At 42.0% G+C, this 21,711-nt stretch overlaps 1 protein-coding gene across 4 annotated transcripts in view; it reads right to left on the reverse strand.

Annotated features, from left to right (window-relative positions):
* LOC128694842 (kinesin-like protein KIF20B) overlaps window positions 1-21,254 on the reverse strand; it is a 276,960-nt gene extending 255,706 nt beyond the window's left edge. For all 4 annotated transcript variants that reach the window (XM_070094293.1, XM_070094292.1, XM_053785169.2 and 1 more), the window contains exons 1-4: window positions 21,145-21,254; window positions 14,537-14,621; window positions 14,105-14,255; window positions 552-658 (exon numbers count right to left, since the gene is read on the reverse strand). In XM_070094293.1, coding sequence (XP_069950394.1) covers window positions 552-658; window positions 14,105-14,255; window positions 14,537-14,586 — 308 coding nt within the window. In that variant the 5' untranslated portion in view covers window positions 14,587-14,621; window positions 21,145-21,254. The remainder of the gene's footprint in view (window positions 1-551; window positions 659-14,104; window positions 14,256-14,536; window positions 14,622-21,144) is intronic.
* Window positions 21,255-21,711: the final 457 nt, after the last annotated feature.

Here is a 21,711-nt window from a genome sequence, read left to right on the forward strand (position 1 = left end):
ATAAAAGGAAAAGTAATAAGAACAAGAACTAAGATAAAATCAAAGAAAACTCATGAGTGTGTATAAATAAACGTGTACATGTATGTTTAGTGTGACCTAAGTGTAAGTAGAAGTAGCAAAACATACCTGTAATCTTGCATATTTATGAGACAGACAAAAGACACCAGCAATCCTACCATCATGTAAAACAATTACAGGCTTTCGTTTTACACTCACTTGGCAGGACGGTAGTACCTCCCTGGGTGGTTGCTGTCTACCAACCTACTACTATTAATTGTATTTACATTAATTCTTATGGGAAACATTGCTTCGAATTTAGGCCGACCTTCTTGAACGGATTACGGCCGAAAAACTAGGTTCCACTGTATACTTTAAAGTTTGATGTCTATAGCAAGACTCAGTTAAAAAATGTTTTCTTACCTGAATTTTTTGTGACTTGTGCATATAATAGGTACTTCTACTACTACACATGATTAGGAGTGTTCCTTAAGTTAGCACTACTACTACAACTACTAAAAAATAACTACTAATAGTAATAATTATAAACTTACTTCTGGCTAAGTTTTGTGATGCCATGGGTGCTATTCTTGAAGGTATTAGAAGATGCAGGGGCAGTAAGGATAATGCTGTGATCATCCAGAATATCAATTTGAACGTCCTGAAAAGTTGATGGCAAAAGAGGTTTGCAGTAACGTCAGAATGTTATCACAATCAAGGGAACATTGTGGGGAAGTGGAGGGTGTAAAAGTACTAAACCTGTAGGTCATACAGCAGCAAGGCAAATGACTGGCATTCAGATTCAATCCAAGGATAGGGAAGACATCCAATTCCCTGGATCATGGGCCCCTTACTACTATCAAGGAACTTACCTCGAGGGCTGTAACAGATTATAATACAGTGGACCCTCAACCAACGATGGCATCGATTAACGATAAATCCGACTAGCGATACATTTTAACGCAAAAAATTTGCCTCAACTAGCGCTAAAAAACTCTACCAACACTATTCCTTCCGTTTGAGACGCGTCCACTTCTGGCTAGTGTTTACAAGCCAGCCAGCCACTGCGGTCGCTTCCAAGCATACAATCTGAACATTTCATATTATCACAGCCTTTTTAGTGATTGCACCTGCAAAATAAGTCACCATGGGCCCCAAGAAAGCTTCTAGTGCCAACCCTACAGCAAACAGGGCGAGAATTACTATGGGTATGAAGAAAGAGATCATTGCTAAGTATGAAAGTGGAGTGCGTGTCTCCGAGCTGCCCAGGTTGTACACAAAACCCTAATCAACCATCGCTACTATTGTGGGCAAGAAAACGGCAATCAAGGAAGCTGTTCTTGCCAAAGGTGCAACTATGTTTTCGAAACTGAGATCGCAAGTACTCGAAGATGTTGAGAGACTGTTATTGGTGTGGATAAACGAAAAACAGATAGCATCTCTCAAGCGATCATATGTGAAAAGGCTAGGAAGTTGCATGACGATTTAATTAAAAAAATGAAAGCAACTAGTGGTGATGTGAGTGAATTTAAGGCCAGCAAAGGTTGGTTTCAGAGATTTAAAGGGAAGGGAAGTAACCCCGGAAAAGGACTTGCCACCACAAGTCCTAATGGAAGGGGATTCTCCTTCTAAACACTAAGACCATCAACACTCTCCCCTCCTTCCATCCCATCAATCATCACCAGATCTTCAATAAAGGTAAGTGTCATGTAACTGTGCATGTCTTCTTCAGTTTGTGTGTATTAAAATTAATATTTCATGTGGTAAAAACAATTTTTTTTCATACTTTGGGGTGTCCTACACAGATTAATTTGATTTCCATTATTTCTTATGGGGAAAATTAACTTGACTAATGATAATTTTGACTAACGATGAGCTCTCAGGAATGGATTAATAGCGTTAGTCGAGGGTCCACCGTACTGTAATTATTCAGTTATTGAAAATGAAAATGGGAGCCTTTGTGCTATGTGTAGAAAGAGGTTTGGTAATAAGTAATACATATTTTATGAAAAAGAGGATAAATAAGCATACAAGGTCAATGGGTAGGCTTCAGGATGTACACGTTTATAGAGGAGCAACTGATATATCAGATCATTTACTCGTAGCTACAGTTAGAGTAAGAGGTAGATGGGAAAAAAGGAAAATGGCAACAAGAGGTGAAAGTGTATAAACTAGAGGAGGAGGAAGGTAGGGCGAGATACAAGCAACTATTAGCAGAAAGGTGGGCTAGTACAAGTATGAGTAGTGGGAGACAGGAGGGGGTTGTAGAGGGTTGGAATAGTTTTAAAAATGCAGTATTAGAATGTGGGGCAGAAGTTTGTGGCTACAGGAGGGTGGGTGCAGAAGGAAAGAGTGACTGGTGGAATGATGAAGTAAAGTGTGTGATAAAATAGAAAAAGGGAGCTTATGAGAGGTTTTTACAAAGCAGAAGTGTTATAAGAAGAGCAGAGTATATGGAGAGTAAATGAAAGGTGAAGAGAGTGGTGAGTGTGTGCAAAAGGAGAGCAGATGATAGAGTGGGAGAGGCAATGTCAAGAAATTTTGATGAAAATTAGAAAAAATTTTGGAGTGAGAAACAAGTTAAGAAAATCTAGGGAACGAATGAATTTACCAGTTAAAAACAGTAGGGGAGTTAGTAGATGGAGAGCTGGAGGTATTGGGTAGATGAGGGAATATTTTGAGTAACTTTTGAATGTCGATGAAGTAAGGGAGGAGGTAATTTCATGCACTGGTCAAGGAGGTATACCATCTTTTAGGAGTGAAGAAGAGCAGGATGTGAGTGTGGGGGAGGTGAGCGAGGCATTACGTAGAATAAAAGGGGTAAAGCAGCTGGAATTGACATTGACAGGATCATGACAAATGTTAAAAGCAGGGGGGAAGGGTCCAGGTATTCTCTGTGTGAAGGATCCATTTCTACTGCAGTGTTTGACACGATGGAAATAAATGGTATAAAATACCGACACAATGGCAATATAAACACAAATGCAGTATAATGTGATCCTTTATTGACTACGTTTCGCCCACAGAGTTCTGTTTGTGACTTGAAAAAGCCCACTGTGTGGGCGAAACGTAGTCAATAAAGGATCACATTATACTGCATTTGTGTTTATATTGCCACGGGGAAGGGGAAAGTGTTGGAGTGGTTGGTATTTTTGTTTAATAAATTTGAGAGAGAGGAAGATACCTACGGATTAGCAGAGAGCTTGTATAGTTCCTTTATATAAATTGAATGAGGACAAAAGAGATAGTAAAAATTATAGGGGAAGAAGTTTACTGAGTATACCAGGAAAAGTGTACGGTAGGGTTATTATTGAAAGAATTAGAGGCAAGACAGTAGGATTTCAGAGAAGTAAGGAGGCTTTAGAGTGGGTAGGGGATGTATAGATCAAGTGTTTACATTAAAGCATATATGTGAACAGTATTTAGATAAAGGTAGGGAAGTTTTTATTTCATTTATGGATTCAGAAAAGGCATATGATAGAGTGGATAGGGGAGCAATGTTGCAGATGTTGCAAGTATATGGAATAGGTAGTAAGTTACTAAATGCTGTAAAGAGTTTTTATAAGGGTAGTGAGGGTCAGGTTAGGCTGTGTATTATTATTATTATTATAATTATAATCAAGGGGGAAGCGCTAAACCCAGAGGATTATACAGCGCCTGGGGGGGGGGGGATGTGGAAGGCATTCAGGCTTAATTCGGGGAACTGGAGCACAAATCCAATTCCCTAAATCAAGAGCCCCTCACCAACATCAAGGGACCTTCCTTGAGGGAGTTAGGCTGTGTAGAAAAGGAGATTACTTCCTGGTAAAAGTAGGTCTTACACAGGGATGTGTAATGTCACCATGGTTGTTTAATATATTTATAGATGGGGTAGTAAAAGAAGTAATGGCTAGGGTGCTGGCAAGAGGGGTGGGATTAAATTATGGGGAATCAAATACAAAATGGGAGTTGACAGTTACTTTTTGCTGATGATACTGGGCTTATGGGAGATTCTGAAGAAACGTTGCAAAAGTTAGTGGGTGAATCTGGGAGGGTGAATAAAGGTAGAAAGTTGAAAGTGAACATAGATAAGAGTAAGGTGATGAGGGTATCAAATGATTTAGATAAAGAAGAATTGGATATCACATTGGAGAGGAGTATGGAAGATGTAAATTTTTTTTTTTTTTTTTTTTTCAACAATTCGGCCGTCTCCCACCGAGGCAGGGTAAATGTTTTCAGATATTTGGGAGTTGACGTGTCAGCGGATGGCTTTATGAAGGACGAGGTTAACCATAGAACTGATGAAGGAATAAAGGTGAATGGTGCATTGAGGCATATGTGGAGACGAAAGAAATTTTATCTATGGAGGCAAAGAAGAGAATGTATGAGTATAATGGTACCAACTCTCTTATATGGGTGTGAAGCTTGGGTTGTAAATGCTCCAGCAAGGAGGCGGTTGGAGGCACTGGAGATGTCCTGTCTAAGGGCAATGTGTGGTGTAAATATTATGCAGAAAATTCGGTGTGGAAATTAGGAAAATGTGTGGAGTTAATAAAAGTATTAGTCAGAGGGCTGAAGAGGGGTTGTGGAGGTGGTTTGGTCATTTAGAGAGAAGGACCAGAGCATATCAATCTGTAGGGGAAGGAAGGCGGGGTAGGGTCATCCTCGAAAACGTTGGAGGGAGGGGGTAAAGGAGGTTTTGTGGCCAAGGGCCTTGGACTTCCAGCAAGCATGCATGAGTGTTAGGAGTGAATGGAGCCGAATGGGTTTTGGGACCTGAAGAGCTGCTCGAGTGTGAGCAGGGTAATATTTAGAGAAAGGATTCAGGGAAACCGGTTATTTTTATATAGCCAGACTTAAGTACTGGAAATGGGAAGTACAATGCCTGCACTTTAAAGGAAGGGTTGGGATACTGACAGTTTGGAAGGATATGTTATACATCTTTATATATGCTTCTAAACTGTTGTATCTGAGCACCTCTCCAAAAAGTGATTATATATGAGTGAAATGAAAGTGTTGAATGATGAAAGTATTCTTTTTTGGGGATTTTCTTTCTTTTTGGATCACCCTGCCTTGGTGGGAGACGGCCGACTTGGGGGTGGGGGGGTCAGTTATTGATACGTATTTAATATCATTGCGAGTTTCCCATTATTTTTTTTTAAGTTGATCATAGTATATTCCTGGAGTCAGTAGGCAATGGCAATCTTCCTTATTAAAACTAAAGGTTGTTTCCGTCACTCTGCAATTTTCAACTTATTGTCTGCAGTTCCAATGCCTTTAATTACTCTCAAAAATACTCCTCAGGAATTATCAATAAACTAAACAATCAAACTTATCTTAAATAACATTTGTTGAGAAGTTAAAAAAAATTAGTACACCTATCAAACTGGATGCTGCCTGACTAATATAAACAGCCTTTAACCCTTTCAGGGTCCATGCTGTAGTTCGACGGCTTTGAGTTGAGGGTCCTCCAAACCATAGATCTACGCCATGAGCTCAGCTCTCTGATAAGCTGTGAGCAGTAAATTTGAGCCTAGATATGATAGAATACATCTATGTGGTATGTGTGCACCATATAAAACAAATCCTGCAGCACACAGTGCATAATGAGAAAAAAAACGAAACAGTAATTTTCTATTAAAACGGCGACTTTGCAGTTTTGTGTTTTTTATAGTTGTATTTGCGATTTCTTGGTCTCATTTGACAGAAAGGAAGATATATTACAGAAATAGGGATGATTTTGATTGATTTTAGTACTGCAAATGGTTGAAACTGAGCTCCAAGTAGCAGAAATGTTAAATTTTTCCGGATGTTCAAGAGTAAACAAATGACCTCACACATCTAATACACACCAACTGGTGGGTCCAATAAACGTTCACAAATGTGGTGATATTCTTTATACAATTATTACAGTATTGCATAACAGTAAATCTTCTATTTTTTGTTTGAATAAAAATTAATTATGTCAATATTATTATAATAAAAAAGAAGCGCTAAGCCACAAGGGCTATACAGCGCTGCAGGGTAGGGAAGGAAGCGAGGGTATTGGGCGCCAGAAGGGAGGAGGGATGATCAGTAGGTTACAGAAAACAGAGGGGCAGGGGATAGTACGGGGGTAGAGGGTAGCAAGAGATCGAGGTAGAAAGGGCTGAAGGTATCAGAATTTGTGAAGTCAATCAGTTGTTGTCAAAAAGTCAATGAGAGTGTCTGGATGAAAGGTGGGTCCATCAGCGAGAATGGAAGGTAAAGAGAGAGCAGTGGAGCGAAGACGACGACGGAGGTAAATTCTGCGTGCTCGTTGATAAAGTGGGCAGTCCAACAGAATGTGGCTGACTGATAATGGAGCCTGGCAATTCTCACAGAGGAGCAGGCCACCTCTCCATGAGATATCCATGAGTAAGACGAGTATGGCCAATGTGAAGACGGGAGAGAGTAGTCTCCCAACCGCGACACTGGTGATAAGAAGACGGCCAGTAACCTATACTCGGTTTAATAGACTGAAGTTTGTTACCGAGCATAGTAGACCAACGTTGTTGCCAGCGGGTGTGAAGGTGGGAAGATATTGTAGCAAAATAGTCCGTAAATGGAATACCTCTATATGAAACTGGTAGGTCATGTACTGCTGACCGCACAGCAGTGTCTGCCTATTCATTGCCCTGTACGTCAACATGACCAGGGACCCAACAAAAAACTATCTTTATGCTTGGTAAAGATGCAGCGTAGCCAAAGTTGGATATGGAGGACTAAGGGGTGAGGTGTATCAAATTTCTGTATAGCCTGTAAAGCTTAGTACTAAGGGAGTCTGAGACAACCACAAATGATGACACAGGCATAGATGCAATATGGATAAGTGCTGCAAGGATGGCATACAATTCAGCAGTAAAAATACTAGCCGAAGATAGTAAATGCCCTCGTACGACGCTGTCCGGAAACACTGCTGCAAATCCTATGCCGTCAGAAGACTTAGAGCCATCTGTGTACACAGCAATGGCATGAGAAAGAGGGGAAGTGGTCAAGAAAAAGAGAGCGGGAAGCGACCGTAGACAGTTGGGCTTTCGAGCAAAAGAGAAAGAACAGACTCGAACAGCTGGAACTTCCCAGGGGGGTAGGGAAAAGTGAGATGCTACATGAACATAGAAAGGTGGTAATTGAGGAGAAGACAAGAGCGAATGAAGGTGAAGAGAGAAGGGACGGAGTAAATAGGGGCGGCGAACAAATAAAGAATGTCTACTAATATCAGTGACCATTCTATAAATGGAAGGATTGCGAAGATCACGAGAGCGTACATAGTAGCGAAGGCAATGGGCATCACGGCAATTGGATAAGGATGGAACGTTTGCTTCTGCATAGAGGCTCTCAACAGGGGAAGAGCGAAAAGCACCAAGGCATAAACGTAATCCTTGGTGATGAATGGGGTTAAGGCTAGAGAGAGTAGCAGGAGATGCCGCTGAATAGATCTGGTCACCATAATCAAGTTTCGATAAAATGAGGGTGGAATGTAGGCGAAGGAGGGTTCGACGATCAGCTCCCCATGAAAGATGAGCAAGGGTTTTAAGAAGGTTCAGTCGGCTGTGACAAGTTGCCTTCAGAGAGGTAATGCGAGGTTTCCAGGATAACCTATGGTCAAAGAGGAGGCCCAGAAACTTGACTATCACGTTCAGGGATACGGGAGCCATAGAGGTACAAAGGATGATCGGAGATGACAGAGCGTCTAGTGAAAGTAATTTGGTGGGTTTTAGTGCTGGAAAATTTAAACCCACGTGTGGTGGCCCAATGGGAAACACGGTCGACCGCATGCTGGAGAGAAACTGTAATGAGGTGACAGTCAGCGCCTGCACAGGCAATAGCGAAGTCATCAACATAGTGTGATGACCAAATATTTGATGGAAGACTAGAGGCCAAATCATTAATAGCAAGGAGAAAAAGTGTTGTGCTCAGAACACATCCCTGGGGGACACTTTCAGCTTGGATAAAGTCCGGGGAGAGCACATTATTAACCCGAACATGGCAATGCCTATCAGTTAAAAAGTTCTTAATGAAGGATGGTAGATTGCCTCGGAGGCCTAAGGAGTGGGCTTGGGCCAAAATATTATACCTTCAAGTTGTGTCATATGCCCTCTCAAGGTCAAAAAATATGGCAATAACCGAGTGGTTATTCGCAAAGGCATTACGAACATACGTATCCAAGCGTAGTAAGGGTCTATGGTAGAACGTCCCTTACGAAAGCCATATTGACGAGTGGAGAGACTGTTGTGTGTCTCTAAATACCACACTAAACGTCTATTTACCAGGAGTTCCATCAATTTGCAAACTTCACTGGTAAGAGCAATGGGACGATAGTGGGAGGCTTCATGTCCCGTAGTGCCTGGTTTGCAGAAAGGGAGAACAATGGCAGATTTCCACAGCTGTGGAAAAACTCCTTGTGACCAAGTAAGATTGAAAAGGCGTAATAAAACTGCAAGGGCTGACTGATGTAAATGTTGTAGCATACGAATATGAATGTCGTCGGGCCCAGCTGCCGATGATCAGCAAGCTGAGAGTGTTGCCTCCAGTTCTTGAAGTGTAAAAGTCACATTATACTGTTCTTCTCTGAGAGAAGAAAAGTCCAAGGGTGCTAACTCTCTGGCAGACTTTGAGGAAAGAAACGAGGGGCATAGATGGAGCCCCTGAGAAATATGGACCAGATGATTGCCAATTTCATTGGCAACATCTAGTGGGTTTACTATATCAACACCGGCAACCCGCAGAACAGGAGCCGGGTCAGGAGAATATTTACCACTCAGTTTTCGTACTTTTTTCCAGACTGCACTCGTAGAGGAAGCAGAGGTGATGGTGGAGACAATCTCGCCAGCAAGTGCGTTTAGCGTCACGGATGACACGGTTAGCGATCGCACGCTTCTGCTTAAAATCAAGAAGTCTCTCCGTGGTTCTACTGTACCGGTACCTGCCCCATGCAGCGCGTTTCAAACGTACTGCACGAGCACAAGCAGGAGACCAAGGCACGCATTTCTGAGAATGCCTGCCCGAAGTTTGGGGTATAGAATGAGAAGCTGCTGTTAAAACGGAGGATGAGAAGAGGTGTAAAAGCTCATCAATGGAGGACGAAGAAGGAACCTCACTAAAAACAGTTGTGAGTAAAGGTTCCAATTTGCCTGATCAAACTGCCAGCGAGGGATACGAAGAGGTGGTGAATATGAAGGGGAAGTAAGAATGATTGGGAAATGATCGCTGTCATGTAAATCCGGGAGAACAGACCAGGTGAAGTCTAATGCGGCGGAGGAAGAGCAGACAGAGATTGATGCAAGAGTGTGAGAGTCCGAGGATCAAAATGGGTGAGAGTACCTGTATTTAAAACATGGAGGGGGTGGGTGGCAAGAAAAGCCTCTAACTGAATGCCACGGGAATCACAGCAAGACCCCCCCCCAGAGGAAATGATGGGCATTAAAATTGTCAAGTAACAGAATTGGTGGCGGTAATGACGAAACAAAGGCAATATCCGGAATAGATAATGCCCGAGAAGGAGAGAGATATAAAGAACAGAGCGTATACCACCTATGCAAGTGGATACGGGCTGCTGTGTAATGCAGCGAAGTACGAACAAATAGCTGATGGTACGGAATATCAGTGCGTAGAAGGGCACTTTCATTAACCCTTTGACTGTTTACGCCATATAAATACGTCTTACGTGCCACTGTTTCTGACGTATATATATTCAATAATTCTAGCGGCTTCAAATCAAGCGGGAGAAAGCTGGTAGGCCCACATGTGAGAGAATGGGTCTGTGTGCACCACATAAAAAAATCCTGCAGCACAGTGAGTAATGAGAAAAAAAAAAGAAGATTGTTTTTTGGATTAAAACGCCGACTTTGAGGTGTATTTTCGTATAGTATTTATCGTTGTATTCGCATTTTCATGGTCTTAGGTGATAAAATGGAAAACACATTACAGAAATAGAGATGATTTTCATTACTTTGACGATGAAAACGACCTTGAAACTGAGCTCAAGTAGCGGAAATGTTCGATTTTTACTAATGTTCAGGAGTAAACAAATCACACTACACGTCCAATACACCTCAACTGGGGAGTCTAATATTCTTTCACTAGTGCACTGATATTATTTATACCATTTTTACAATAATGCAGTAGTCTGCATAACAGTAAATTTTGTATTTTTTGTATAAATAAAGAATCAAAATAGAAAGCAATAATAATATAAGAAGGGCCTAGAGATGTGACCAATGAACAGAGGATGTTATTTTAGTGCCAAGAATGTCTACCTTGTTTATTGTGGACCCTATTTTGAAATTGGCATCTTTTTTAATTTGCGTGAAATTTGCCAAATTGCAAATTTCTGACCACTATATTGGGTAGTTCAAATTGGTAAATGGGCGGTTTCTTGTACTCAGCTGATAGATAAAATGGAGTTCTAAAGAAATAGCTATGAGTTTGGTCAACTGGAACAACGGAATTGGCTGAAAACAGGGCTCAAAGTCGGTGAAATCTCCGATACGCATGTCGCCGAGACCGCTAACTTCACGGGAAAGTAATTCCGCGAGTTTTCGACCAAATTTCGAACTTTTGGTGTCATTACCATCAGGAAAACATTCTCTATCATTTCATAAGAAAATTTTTTTTTTTTTTTTTCAAAAATTTATCGACATACAATGACAGTTTCAGAAAGGGGCCTGCAACAGTCAAAGGGTTAAAGGGCACATCAGGAAAATGATCTGAAGATTACAATAAATTATAGCCTGAGATGGGAGAGATAACAGTATAGTGTAATTTTGGTTCCTGTAAGCAAACACCAACAGGGGAAAACTGGGAGAGTAACATCTAAAGCTCACCCCGATTACCCCTGAGACCGCGTATATTCCACTGTAAATACGCCATGATTGGCAATGATAAAGATACTTGAAATCCGCAGGCAAGGGTTCCTACGGACTAGGGGGTTAGAAAAGTCCACATGCGGAGGCAGCGGAAAACGTTCAAGCAGCGAAGGAACGGTGCGCTGTGAAGAAAGGAGTTGCGCAGATGGAGGAGAGGAGAGAGAAGGAACAGAGGGTGGATCAGTGACCATTGATGGTTTGGTCTCTGCAATATACTCAGAGATTGCTTCAAGTGTTTCGGAATTCAGAGACGTCGTATGGGAGACAATACTGGAGATGGTAGGGGGAGGATGAGTAAAGATTGGAACTGTAATGGACTGTACCAAGGTAGGGGGGGGGGACGAAAGGGTGGAGGGAACTGGAGAAGCGTGGAAGGGGACAGAAGAGGCAGAAACCTGGGAGGTGGCAGAAGAGGAAGAAACTTGGGAAGGAATAGGGGAGGTAGGTATAGAACGAGGAGGAGGGTGAACCTTTACACTTTTAACAGAGCCAGTGAGAGGGGAAGAACCCGGTACAGAGACAGGGAAGGTAAAATGAGGAGGTGGAAGAAGGGAAGGAGGGGTTAAAGGACCTTTTTTTGACTTCTGAGAAGTAGAGGGACGATTGGGAGGAGGTGTCGTACGAGATCTCATCGATACTGAGGCTTGTGAGGGAGAACACGAAGAAGCGAGAACAGACCGAGGCGTTTAAGTAGGGACGTCTGAGCCTAGAACAGCAAAAGAATTAGATACAGGAGTGACTATGGGAGAGGTAACCACAGAGGAGGCTGCAGAAGATGGGACCCCAGAAGTGGAGGGACGTTTTGAAACACGGGAATAAGAAACACGAGGTAGTCTCCCTTGGAGGCGGAGATGAGAAACTGCCATGGCATAAGGGAGACCTTCTGCCTCTTTGAGGAAACGGATTTCCTGCTCATTTAAGTAGACTTGGCAACAGCGAGAGTACGAAGGGTGAACCTCATGACAATTAAGGCAAGAAGGAGGTCGATTGCAAGACGTATTAGAATGGTCATCGGCACCACAGACTGGGCATTCGGCTATGGATCTGCAATATTTCGCTGGATGGCCAAATCGCCAGCAATTTCTACACTGTTGCGGTGTAGGGATCACCTTTCGAACTTGTAACCGATGTCCTGCTACACAAACTGAGGATGGGAGTTCACGGCTGTCAAAAGTTAAACGAGCCACATTGCTAGGGTGTCGTCTCCGCCCGCGGGCAGGAAGAACATAAGTGTCTACCTTGAGGATTGGGAGATCTTGGAGTTCCAGCTGTTAAAGAATGTCATTGCCACATGTCTGGAAATTTTGTTGAACTATGGTATAGGGCAGAATGACGGTACCACTACAAGAATTGAGGGAATGATGTTTTTCAATAGTGACAGGAACAGTATCTATATGGGAAAGAAGAGAAAGATGATGATGTGCATACCGCTCTTAAGAGCATGAAAAGAAATATCTTTACCAACATGGCGTAGGAGTGCCTTGCCAATACTGTGGTCGGAAAGAAAGGCGGTAGAGGAAGTCGGTCGTTAAGTGAAGAATTTAGTCCATTGTGCATTCTGAAACTGAGCGTGGAAAAGGAGTGCAGGACGTGTCGATCTTTTCTGAGAAGAACGAGAAGGTGGAGAAGTATCATCAGCAGGTAATTGTCGTTCACGTTTAGGCGTGGGACCAGAGTTGGTTCGACGTGGAACGGGCCGGCGATTCGAAAATTGCCGCACCATAGAGGGAGAGGCCGGAAGCATAGTCAAAGGAGAGCGGAGGTCAGATAAATCAAAGGAGTCAGTCGAGACCTCAGTACCTGAAGCGGGTGAGGAAACAGCACCGGCAAGAGGTACAGAGGCATGAGGAGTGTCCGAAGAGTGGTCCAAAGACGAGGCGGGGTCAGAACGGGGTGCGGTATCAAGAAGGGGCCCGGGAGTAGCAGGTTCATGGATTGGGTTCTCCATGGTTAGGTTACTTCTTTCTTTTTGTTTTTAAGAAAAAAAAAAGAAATAAAATAAAATAAAAATAAAAAAAGAATAAATAAAGGGGGGACTGGGGAGGGATAGTTCCTAGGAGGAATGAAAGGGCCAGAAATCTCCCTCCGCGCCCAAGAGAACCTCAGCACCGCAAGTAGCGTAGATGCAGCATGGAACCTGTGCCATGCCCTACCCATCATGCCAGTAAACTAGCAATCTGGGATAGCAACCTCACATCTGCCGAGCTACCTCGGTGGACAAAAGAGAGGGCGGCCGGATATCCGCCACAAAGCATACCTCCTTCGGCCACCACCCCCGGAATCTGAAAGGTGGCTTCCAGAGATACACCCGTCGCCCGAAAGACACCCAAAGCCACTCTCCGGGATACCGGAGAGGGATTGGGACATCCCCAGGCGATCCAGATTCCACGGCAAACTACGCCACCGCCAAGAACCTTAACGGAATGGGATGGACCCCAGTACTCTTTCCCCTACCTAGAAACTAGCGCGCCTGTGGGAAAAATCCCAAAGGCCAAAAAGAGGAAGGGCAAAAGGGAGGGGTGGGGAGGGGGAGGAGGAAAGGGAAAAGAGGATGGGATAGGGAAGGGGGGATTGGGGGGTAATTAGGTTCGGTCTAAGGAAGAAGACCGACCGGTCTAATTCCTCAGACCAAGAGCCTCTTCACCACGCCAAGGAGCCCCCCTTAAAGAGGAATTATGTCAATAAAAAATCAAAATGGAATTAATTTGTAAAGCCTGAAAATGTAACTAATGAACAGAGGAAATGTTAGTTTAGTGCCAGGAATGCCTGCATTGTTTATTCTGGACCCTATTTTGAAATTGAAATATTTTGAACTTTGAGTTAATTGACCAAATTACCAATTTCCGATCACTATTTTGTAGATGAAACAGTTGACATGGAGATTTCTTGTGCTCAATCAATAGAAGTAATACTAGTGAAATAGCTAAGAATTTGGTCAACTGGAATAATGTAATTGGCCTAAAATGGGAGTCAAAGTCGGCAAAATCGCCTATGCGTAAATATCGCAGACACATCAAAATTCACGAGAGCATAATTTCGTCAATTTTTCCATCAAATTTTGTACGTTTTGCTTTATTACCTTTAGAAAAAGATTCTCTACCATTTCACAAGAAAAAGTATCAATTATTTTTTTTAATATTCTTAGACCCTGGTGCACACTTTGAAATTTGGCCTCTGAACCCTGAAAGGGTTAAACTGGCTGCCAGGCAAATATACTTCCATGAACATATGGAGCAATGTACCTCATCCTTAGAGGTTTCCTGTGGAAGATTTGGACGCACTCTCAAATACACCTTCAGGGTCTCTCCATCAACATCCTCAATGGATACAGACTGGAACACATCATTCAAATTCTTGCATGGATTAAAAGTACTATCTTGAGTCATACGCGAGCTGAAAATAGCACACAAAAATGCAGATTCAGAAAGTTTAAAAGATCAATAATTCATTTTAATTATCTATTTTGGAGCTTTAGGAATAGAAGTATTCATACAGTATTACCTTGCTTAATTTGTCAAAATCTTATCATTAAGTTCACACAATTTTCAATGGCAACAAATTCATACAGTTTTCTATTCTTTCTGGTAAGTCATTTATATAAAATAAAATTTACATAAAGTGGGTTATATTTATAAATAATGGAGGGTATCATACACTTTTTTTTTACAACTCACTCAGTATAGGAAGCATGAAGATAAGACAGACGATCATCTAAACGATTCATTTTCTCAACTCAGAAGCATTCAAATCTCATGCTCCCTGAAACAGAAAACTTCCAGTTAATTACCAATAAGATCAACAGTACATAATCCTGGTTCTCGCTCTGATACACACTCATTGAAGAAAAAAGAAAAAAATAGAAAAAGAAAAAGAAAAAAGAAAAAGAAAACAGATGAATGCCACTTGTAAGGAATAACTGAAGTACAGCCTATCCTCACTTAACGGAGTCCTGTTCCTGAGACTACGTCGTCAAAAGAGTTCATCGCTAAGCGAGGAGAATACTATAATAATAGCGAGTTTGTGTCAACCATCTTTGATATGGTTTTAATGTCACCTTTGCACCATTTACAGTTGTACCTCAGTATACGTCCACTTTAGAATAAGTCCAACTTGGTATACATCCTGTTTGGATGCGAAAATTTTTTGCTTCGTATACGACCTATGTTTGGAATATGATTCGCATGCTAGAACTTGTATGGATCAAAATGAGTCACGACACCGTGCGCCACACCACTATGCTACAGCCCAGAACCATATTATTACCATCGACATACCTTGTTCACCAAATTTAATCGTTTCTAACAACTACCTTTAGATGTCATCATAAATGAAGGGAGAAGTAATGAATAATTCATGCCGAGAATTGTAAACAAAAGCGGAGTGACTAAGCCAAACGCAGAGTCATACACGTTTTCTTATATAATTTTGAAGAAAATATACAGTGAACCCCCGATTTACGATGTCCTTAACCTACATTAAAACTGACTTACGATGCTTGTCAGTGTAAAAATTTGACCCTGACCTATGTTGAAAAGCTCTTACATCATCTGTCCCGAACGCAGCCTTTGGTCCGTCTGGCCTTAGCGCCTCAGCTGAGCTAGTGTGACATTGTTTACAAGACAGGGCGGATGGTTGCATGCATACATTCAATAAATTTTGTATTATTCCAGTGTTTTTAGTACTTATAACTGCTAAATAAGCCACCATGGGCCCAAAGAAAGCCTCTAATGCTAACCCTGTGGTAAAAAGGAGAGAAATACTATCAAAATACTATCGTACCACGGTCAGCTGCTGCTGCTGCAGCACCGTCAGCTGCTGCTGCTGCAGCACCGTCAGCTGCTGCTGCTGTAGCACCGTCAGCTGCTGCTGCTGTAGCACCGTCAGCTGCTGCTGCTGTAGCACCGTCAGCTGCTGCTGCTGTAGCACCGTCAGCTGCTGCTGCTGTAGCACCGTCAGCTGCTGCTGCTGTAGCACCGTCAGCTGCTGCTGCTGTAGCACCGTCAGCTGCTGCTGCTGTAGCACCGTCAGCTGCTGCTGCTGTAGCACCGTCAGCTGCTGCTGCTGTAGCACCGTCAGCTGCTGCTGCTGTAGCACTGTCAGCTGCTGCTGCAGTACCGTCAGCTGCTGCTGTAGTACCGTCAGCTGCTGCTGCTGCTGTTGTAGCACCACCAGCTGCTGCTGTAGCACCATCAGCTGCTGCTGCTGCTGTAGCACCGTCAGCTGCTGCTGCTACTGTAGCACCATCAGCTGCTGCTGCAGCAGGATACGACCCACACCAGTCAACTAACACCCAGGTGAACAGGAAAAAATGCCTGGAACTAGTGCTCATATTGGTGAATTTAAGGCCAGCAAAGGTTGGTTTGAGAGATTTAAAAATCGTTGTGGCATACGCAGTGTGATAAGGCATGTTCTGGAAGAAAATGCCAAACAGAACCTACATTACTCAGGAGGAAAAAGCACTCCCAGGACACAGTGTCTCATCACTATCTTCAAGAAAGGTAAGTGTCATTTATTCTTCATTTAGTACACTAGTACATGCACAATATACATTGTGCATGTATCCTTTTTGTGTGTATGAAAATGTATATTTAGTGTGGTAAAAAACAATTTTTTCATACTTTTGGGTGTCTTGAACAGATTGATTTCCATTATTTCTTATGGGGAAAATTATTACGATAATTTCATCTTACAATGTGCTCTCAGGAATGGATTAATATTATAAGTCAGGGATCCACTGTAGATGGATTAATGAAAATGTCTATATTAACGTAAAATAAGACATTTAATGTGCCCAAGAGTGATTATTATTACAAGCTATTAGCAAAGTAAAGCGAGGTTAAATTTGCATTTATGTCATCTAATTTTTTTGTATTTATGAATGCATTTTAGTATTAAGCAGTTTTTAACCCTTTCAGGGTTTCGGACGTACTAGTACGGCTTACACACCAGGGTTTTTGACATACTAGTATGCCTAAATTCTAGCGCCCTCAAATCTAGTGAGAGAAAGCTGGTAGGCCTACATATGAAAGAATGGGTCTATGTAGTCAGTGTGTGCAGTATAAAAAAAATCCCGCAGCACAGTGCGTAATGAGAAAAAAACTTTGACCGTGTTTTTGGATTAAAACAGCGACTTTGCACTGTATTTTCATATGGTATTTATTGTTGTATTCTAGTTTTCCTGGTCTCATTTTATAGAGATGATTTTGATTGGTTTTACAATGAAAAGTACCTTGAAATTGAGCTCAAAGTAGCAGAAATGTTCGATTTTTACCAAAGTTCAAAAGTAAACAAATCATGCTAAGCGTCCAATACACGCCAACTGATGAGTCTAATATTCTTTCACAAGTGCGCTGATAATATTTATACCATTTCTACACTAATGCAGTAGTCTGCTTAACAGTAAATCTATTTTTTTGTGAGAATAAAAATTCAAAGTGAAAAGCAAAAGAATGTAAGGGGGACATGGGGACGTGACTAATGAACAGAAGAAATGTTATTTTAGTGCCAGGAATGTCTTTCTTGTTTATTCTGGACCCTATTTGGAAATTGGCATCTTTTGAAATTTGAGTGAAATTGGCAAAATTACTAAATTTTGACCACTTTATTGGATAGTTGAAATCGGTAAATGGGTGGTTTCTTGTACTCATTCGATAGACAAAACAGAGTTCTAGAGAAATAGTTATGATTTTTGTCGACTAGTACACTGGAATTGGTCGAAAATAGGGCTTAAAGTGGGCAAAATTGCCGCTGCGTAAACATCGTCGAGACCGCCAACTTCGCAAGGGCATAATTCCATAAGTTTTCCATCAAACTTCATACTTTTGGTGTCATTATGATCGGGAAAAGATTCTCTATCTTTTCATAAGAAAAATATTTTTTTTTTTTGAAATTTGGGCGACCCTGAGAACATGTCTGGGAGAGGGCCTGGGGACCCTGAAAGGGTTAAATCACATATTTTAGTACGTATTAAGCAGTGTTTAAATTATTTTATACAACCCCATCAATGCATAATTTGTCAATAACATTAGGATTTTTTTCCCATGGGAACGGGTTAATCATTTTCCCCATATTTCTTATGAGAAAATTCGTTTGGTATACGTCCTGGTTGGTACAAGTCCATGGTCTTGGAATGGATTAAGGATGTATACCGAGGTACCACTATAACATTTCTGGAATATTTTTAAATGTTTATACAGTAGTGTAACATTGAAATCAGAACAGAGGAAATCAGCTCTAATATACATTATTTAGTTATGAATACTGGTCAGAGCCCATCGTAAGTGAGGCATTGGTAAACGAGTGGTACATCGTTAAGTGAGGAGAGGTTGTATACAAAATATCTTATTTTGGTTTACCTCATCATAACCTAATTTTGTCATCGAGAGCTTACACAGATGCATCTTATAAAAAAAACATCAGAAATACTGAAAATTAAATAGGAAAGAAAATCTCTTCAAATTGCAAATATGCAACAAAATATATATTAGTTAGGTAAAAAAAATAATTCAGTTGCATGAAAGCCTTTCTTTCAAAGGCAAATCACTCCACAAAATATATATATAAAACCAGGGATGCCAAGCCCATGATGACACTCTTCAGGTCACTTGTTCTATCTAGGCTGGAATATTGCTGCACACTAACAGCACCTTTCAAGGCAGGCGAAATTGCCGACCTAGAAAATGTACAGAGAACCTTCACGGCGCGCATAACGGAGATAAAACACCTCAATTACTGGGAGCGCTTGAGGTTCCTGAACCTGTATTCCCTGGAATGCAGGCGGGAGAGATACATGATTATATACACCTGGAAAATCCTAGAGGGACTAGTACCGAACTTGCACACGAAAATCACTCACTACGAAAGCAAAAGACTTGGCAGACGCTGCAACATCCCCCCAATGAAAAGCAGGGGTGTCACTAGCATGTTAAGAGACCATACAATAAGTGTCAGGGGCCCGAGACTGTTCAACTGCCTCCCAGCATACATAAGGGGGATTACCAACAGACCCCTGGCAGTCTTCAAGCTGGCACTGGACAAGCACCTAAAGTCGGTTCCTGATCAGCTGGGCTGTGGCTCGTACGTTGGTTTGCGTGCAGCCAGCAGTAACAGCCTGGTTGATCAGGCTCTGATCCACCAGGCGGCCTGGTCACAGACCGGGCCGCGGGGGCGTTGACCCCCGGAACTCTCTCCAGGTAAACTCCAGGTAATACCTACAGGAATAGTATACAACACCTTACAGTTTTATATAAGCATTATATGACCATACGTAACGAGTGTACAGTAGTCTTGAGGGCACACAGATTTAACGTGTATATACATGTGTGTGTGTGTATATATATATATATATAATATATATATATATATATATATATATATATATATATATATATATATATATATATATATATATATATAGTGTGTGACTAGTAACACCAACACACACAAACACACACACACCCACACCCCCACACACACACACACACCCCACACCCACACACACACACCCACACCCACACCCCCACACCCCCACACCCACACACACACACACCCCACACCCACACACACCCCACACACACACCCACCCCACACACACACACACCCCCCCCACACACACACACCCCACACACACACACACCCCACACACACACACCCCCCACACACACACACACACACCCCACACACACACACACCCCCCACACACACACACCCCCCCCCCAAACACACACACACACCCCCCACACACACACACACACCCCACACACACACACACACCCCACACACACACACACACACCCCACACACACACACAAACACACACACACAAACACACCCCACACACACACACACACACACACACAAACACACCCACAAACACACCCACAAACACACCCACAAACACACCCACAAACACACCCACAAACACACCCACAAACACAAACACGCACAAACACAAACACGCACAAACACAAACACGCACAAACAAACACACACAAACACGCACAAACACAAACACACACAAACCCACACAAACACAAACACACAAACCCACACAAACACAAACACGCACAAACACAAACACGCACAAACACAAACACACAAACACACACACTTCAGGAAGACAGCAAAACCCATAGGGCTCATATAGTGCCCAAGAAATGAGAGGCACTCCAGTCTGATCCAAGGAAGGGGAAGTAATTATACGTAGATCAAGAGTGTTTCTCCAGCATAAAGACACTTTCTTTAAGGGGTAAGTTTATTCAGGTACAGGTACACAAGTACAATTATCATACATAGTAACATATGTAACAATTACCTAGGGTCCATGTAATATATTATTTACGACTTAACTATGATACAGTAGAAATAGTTAATGTGGTTAACACTAGGGCTCCTAATTTCCACTAACTCTCACCTTATATATTTTATGCAATTATAAGAGTTGTGCTGACAATGCTACACTATCATTCTATGGTTCAACAAAAATTTATCTTATAATGGTTATTTATCCATATGTAAATATTACTACATTCCTGGGGAGCACTAAACCCCTAGGAGTCTTAGAGCGCCTGGTTGAAGGGAGGGGGAAGGACGATCCAATTCTATGGATCAAAAGCCCTTTACCGATATCAAGGAACTTCCCTTCAAACATTATTAAAGGTGAAACAATGAACGAACAGGGAGATACAATGCAGAGTGAAGGTAAGGAGGTAACCAAGTTTGATCCGAGGAAGTGAAGGGTCGCTGTAGTTCTTTGGATCAAGAGAATCAAGGCACCTCGCTTGAAGGATTAAAATAAACAATGACCAGAAATACTACGCATCATATAGGCATTCAGATTATTGTTTTATACAGTAATTTTGAAATTAAGATAAGATAAGATAAGATTTCGTTCGGATTTTTAACCCCGGAGGGTTAGCCACCCAGGATAACCCAAGAAAGTCAGTGCGTCATCGAGGACTGTCTAACTTATTTCCATTGGGGTCCTTAATCTTGTCCCCCAGGATGCGACCCACACCAGTCGACTAACACCCAGGTACCTATTTGCTGCTAGGTGAACAGGACAACAGGTGTAAGGAAACTTGTCGAAATGTTTCCACCCGCCGGGAATCGAACCCGGGCCCTCCGTGTGTGAAGCGGGAGCTTTAGCCACCAGGCATTTACTAATGCCGCACACCATTTTTAAGTGTTGCTCGACGTTACCCTGACAAGTTTTGTAACAAAACCTAGCCATATAGTCATCATTACACACTGCATTTCCTGCAAATAACTGATGTATTATTACCATGAATGAGTGATGATATAGTCGAGAGCAGCAACAGCAGCAACAGCAGCAGCAGCAACACAAGTCAACACCAACATTTAAACTGACTCAACGCACCAATCAGCGCCTCTGATGCTCTCACATAACCCTCGCCCACCCTGGTAAATATCTACCATCTTATATATCCGTTATAGCCACTCAGATTAACTATATCATATTTAGGAAGGCAAAAAAAATAGGTTTATAAATATTTTGAGAGAATTGGTGGATTTTGGATACTGTGTAAGGTGTGGTAGCAGGGCTGACTTAAGCCTGCTACTAATGGGTCCACTCATGGTGTAAAATTATTTAGGTACAGATAAACATAAGTACAATTATCATACATAGTTTAACATATGTGTAAGTTACCTAGGATAACCCAAAAAGGTCAGACAAAGTGACTTATTTCCATTGGGGTGACCATGTCTTCTACCTCCTCTCAAAGCGACTATGTTCATGCCTATCAATCGATCAATCAATCAAGTTTATTCTCAATAAGGACTACAATGCGGGGTTTACAGATTTTGGATATTGTGTGGTTTACATGTT

The sequence above is a fragment of the Cherax quadricarinatus genome, chromosome 45 (assembly GCF_038502225.1).
Source record: "Cherax quadricarinatus isolate ZL_2023a chromosome 45, ASM3850222v1, whole genome shotgun sequence".
Classification (NCBI taxonomy): domain Eukaryota; kingdom Metazoa; phylum Arthropoda; class Malacostraca; order Decapoda; family Parastacidae; genus Cherax; species Cherax quadricarinatus.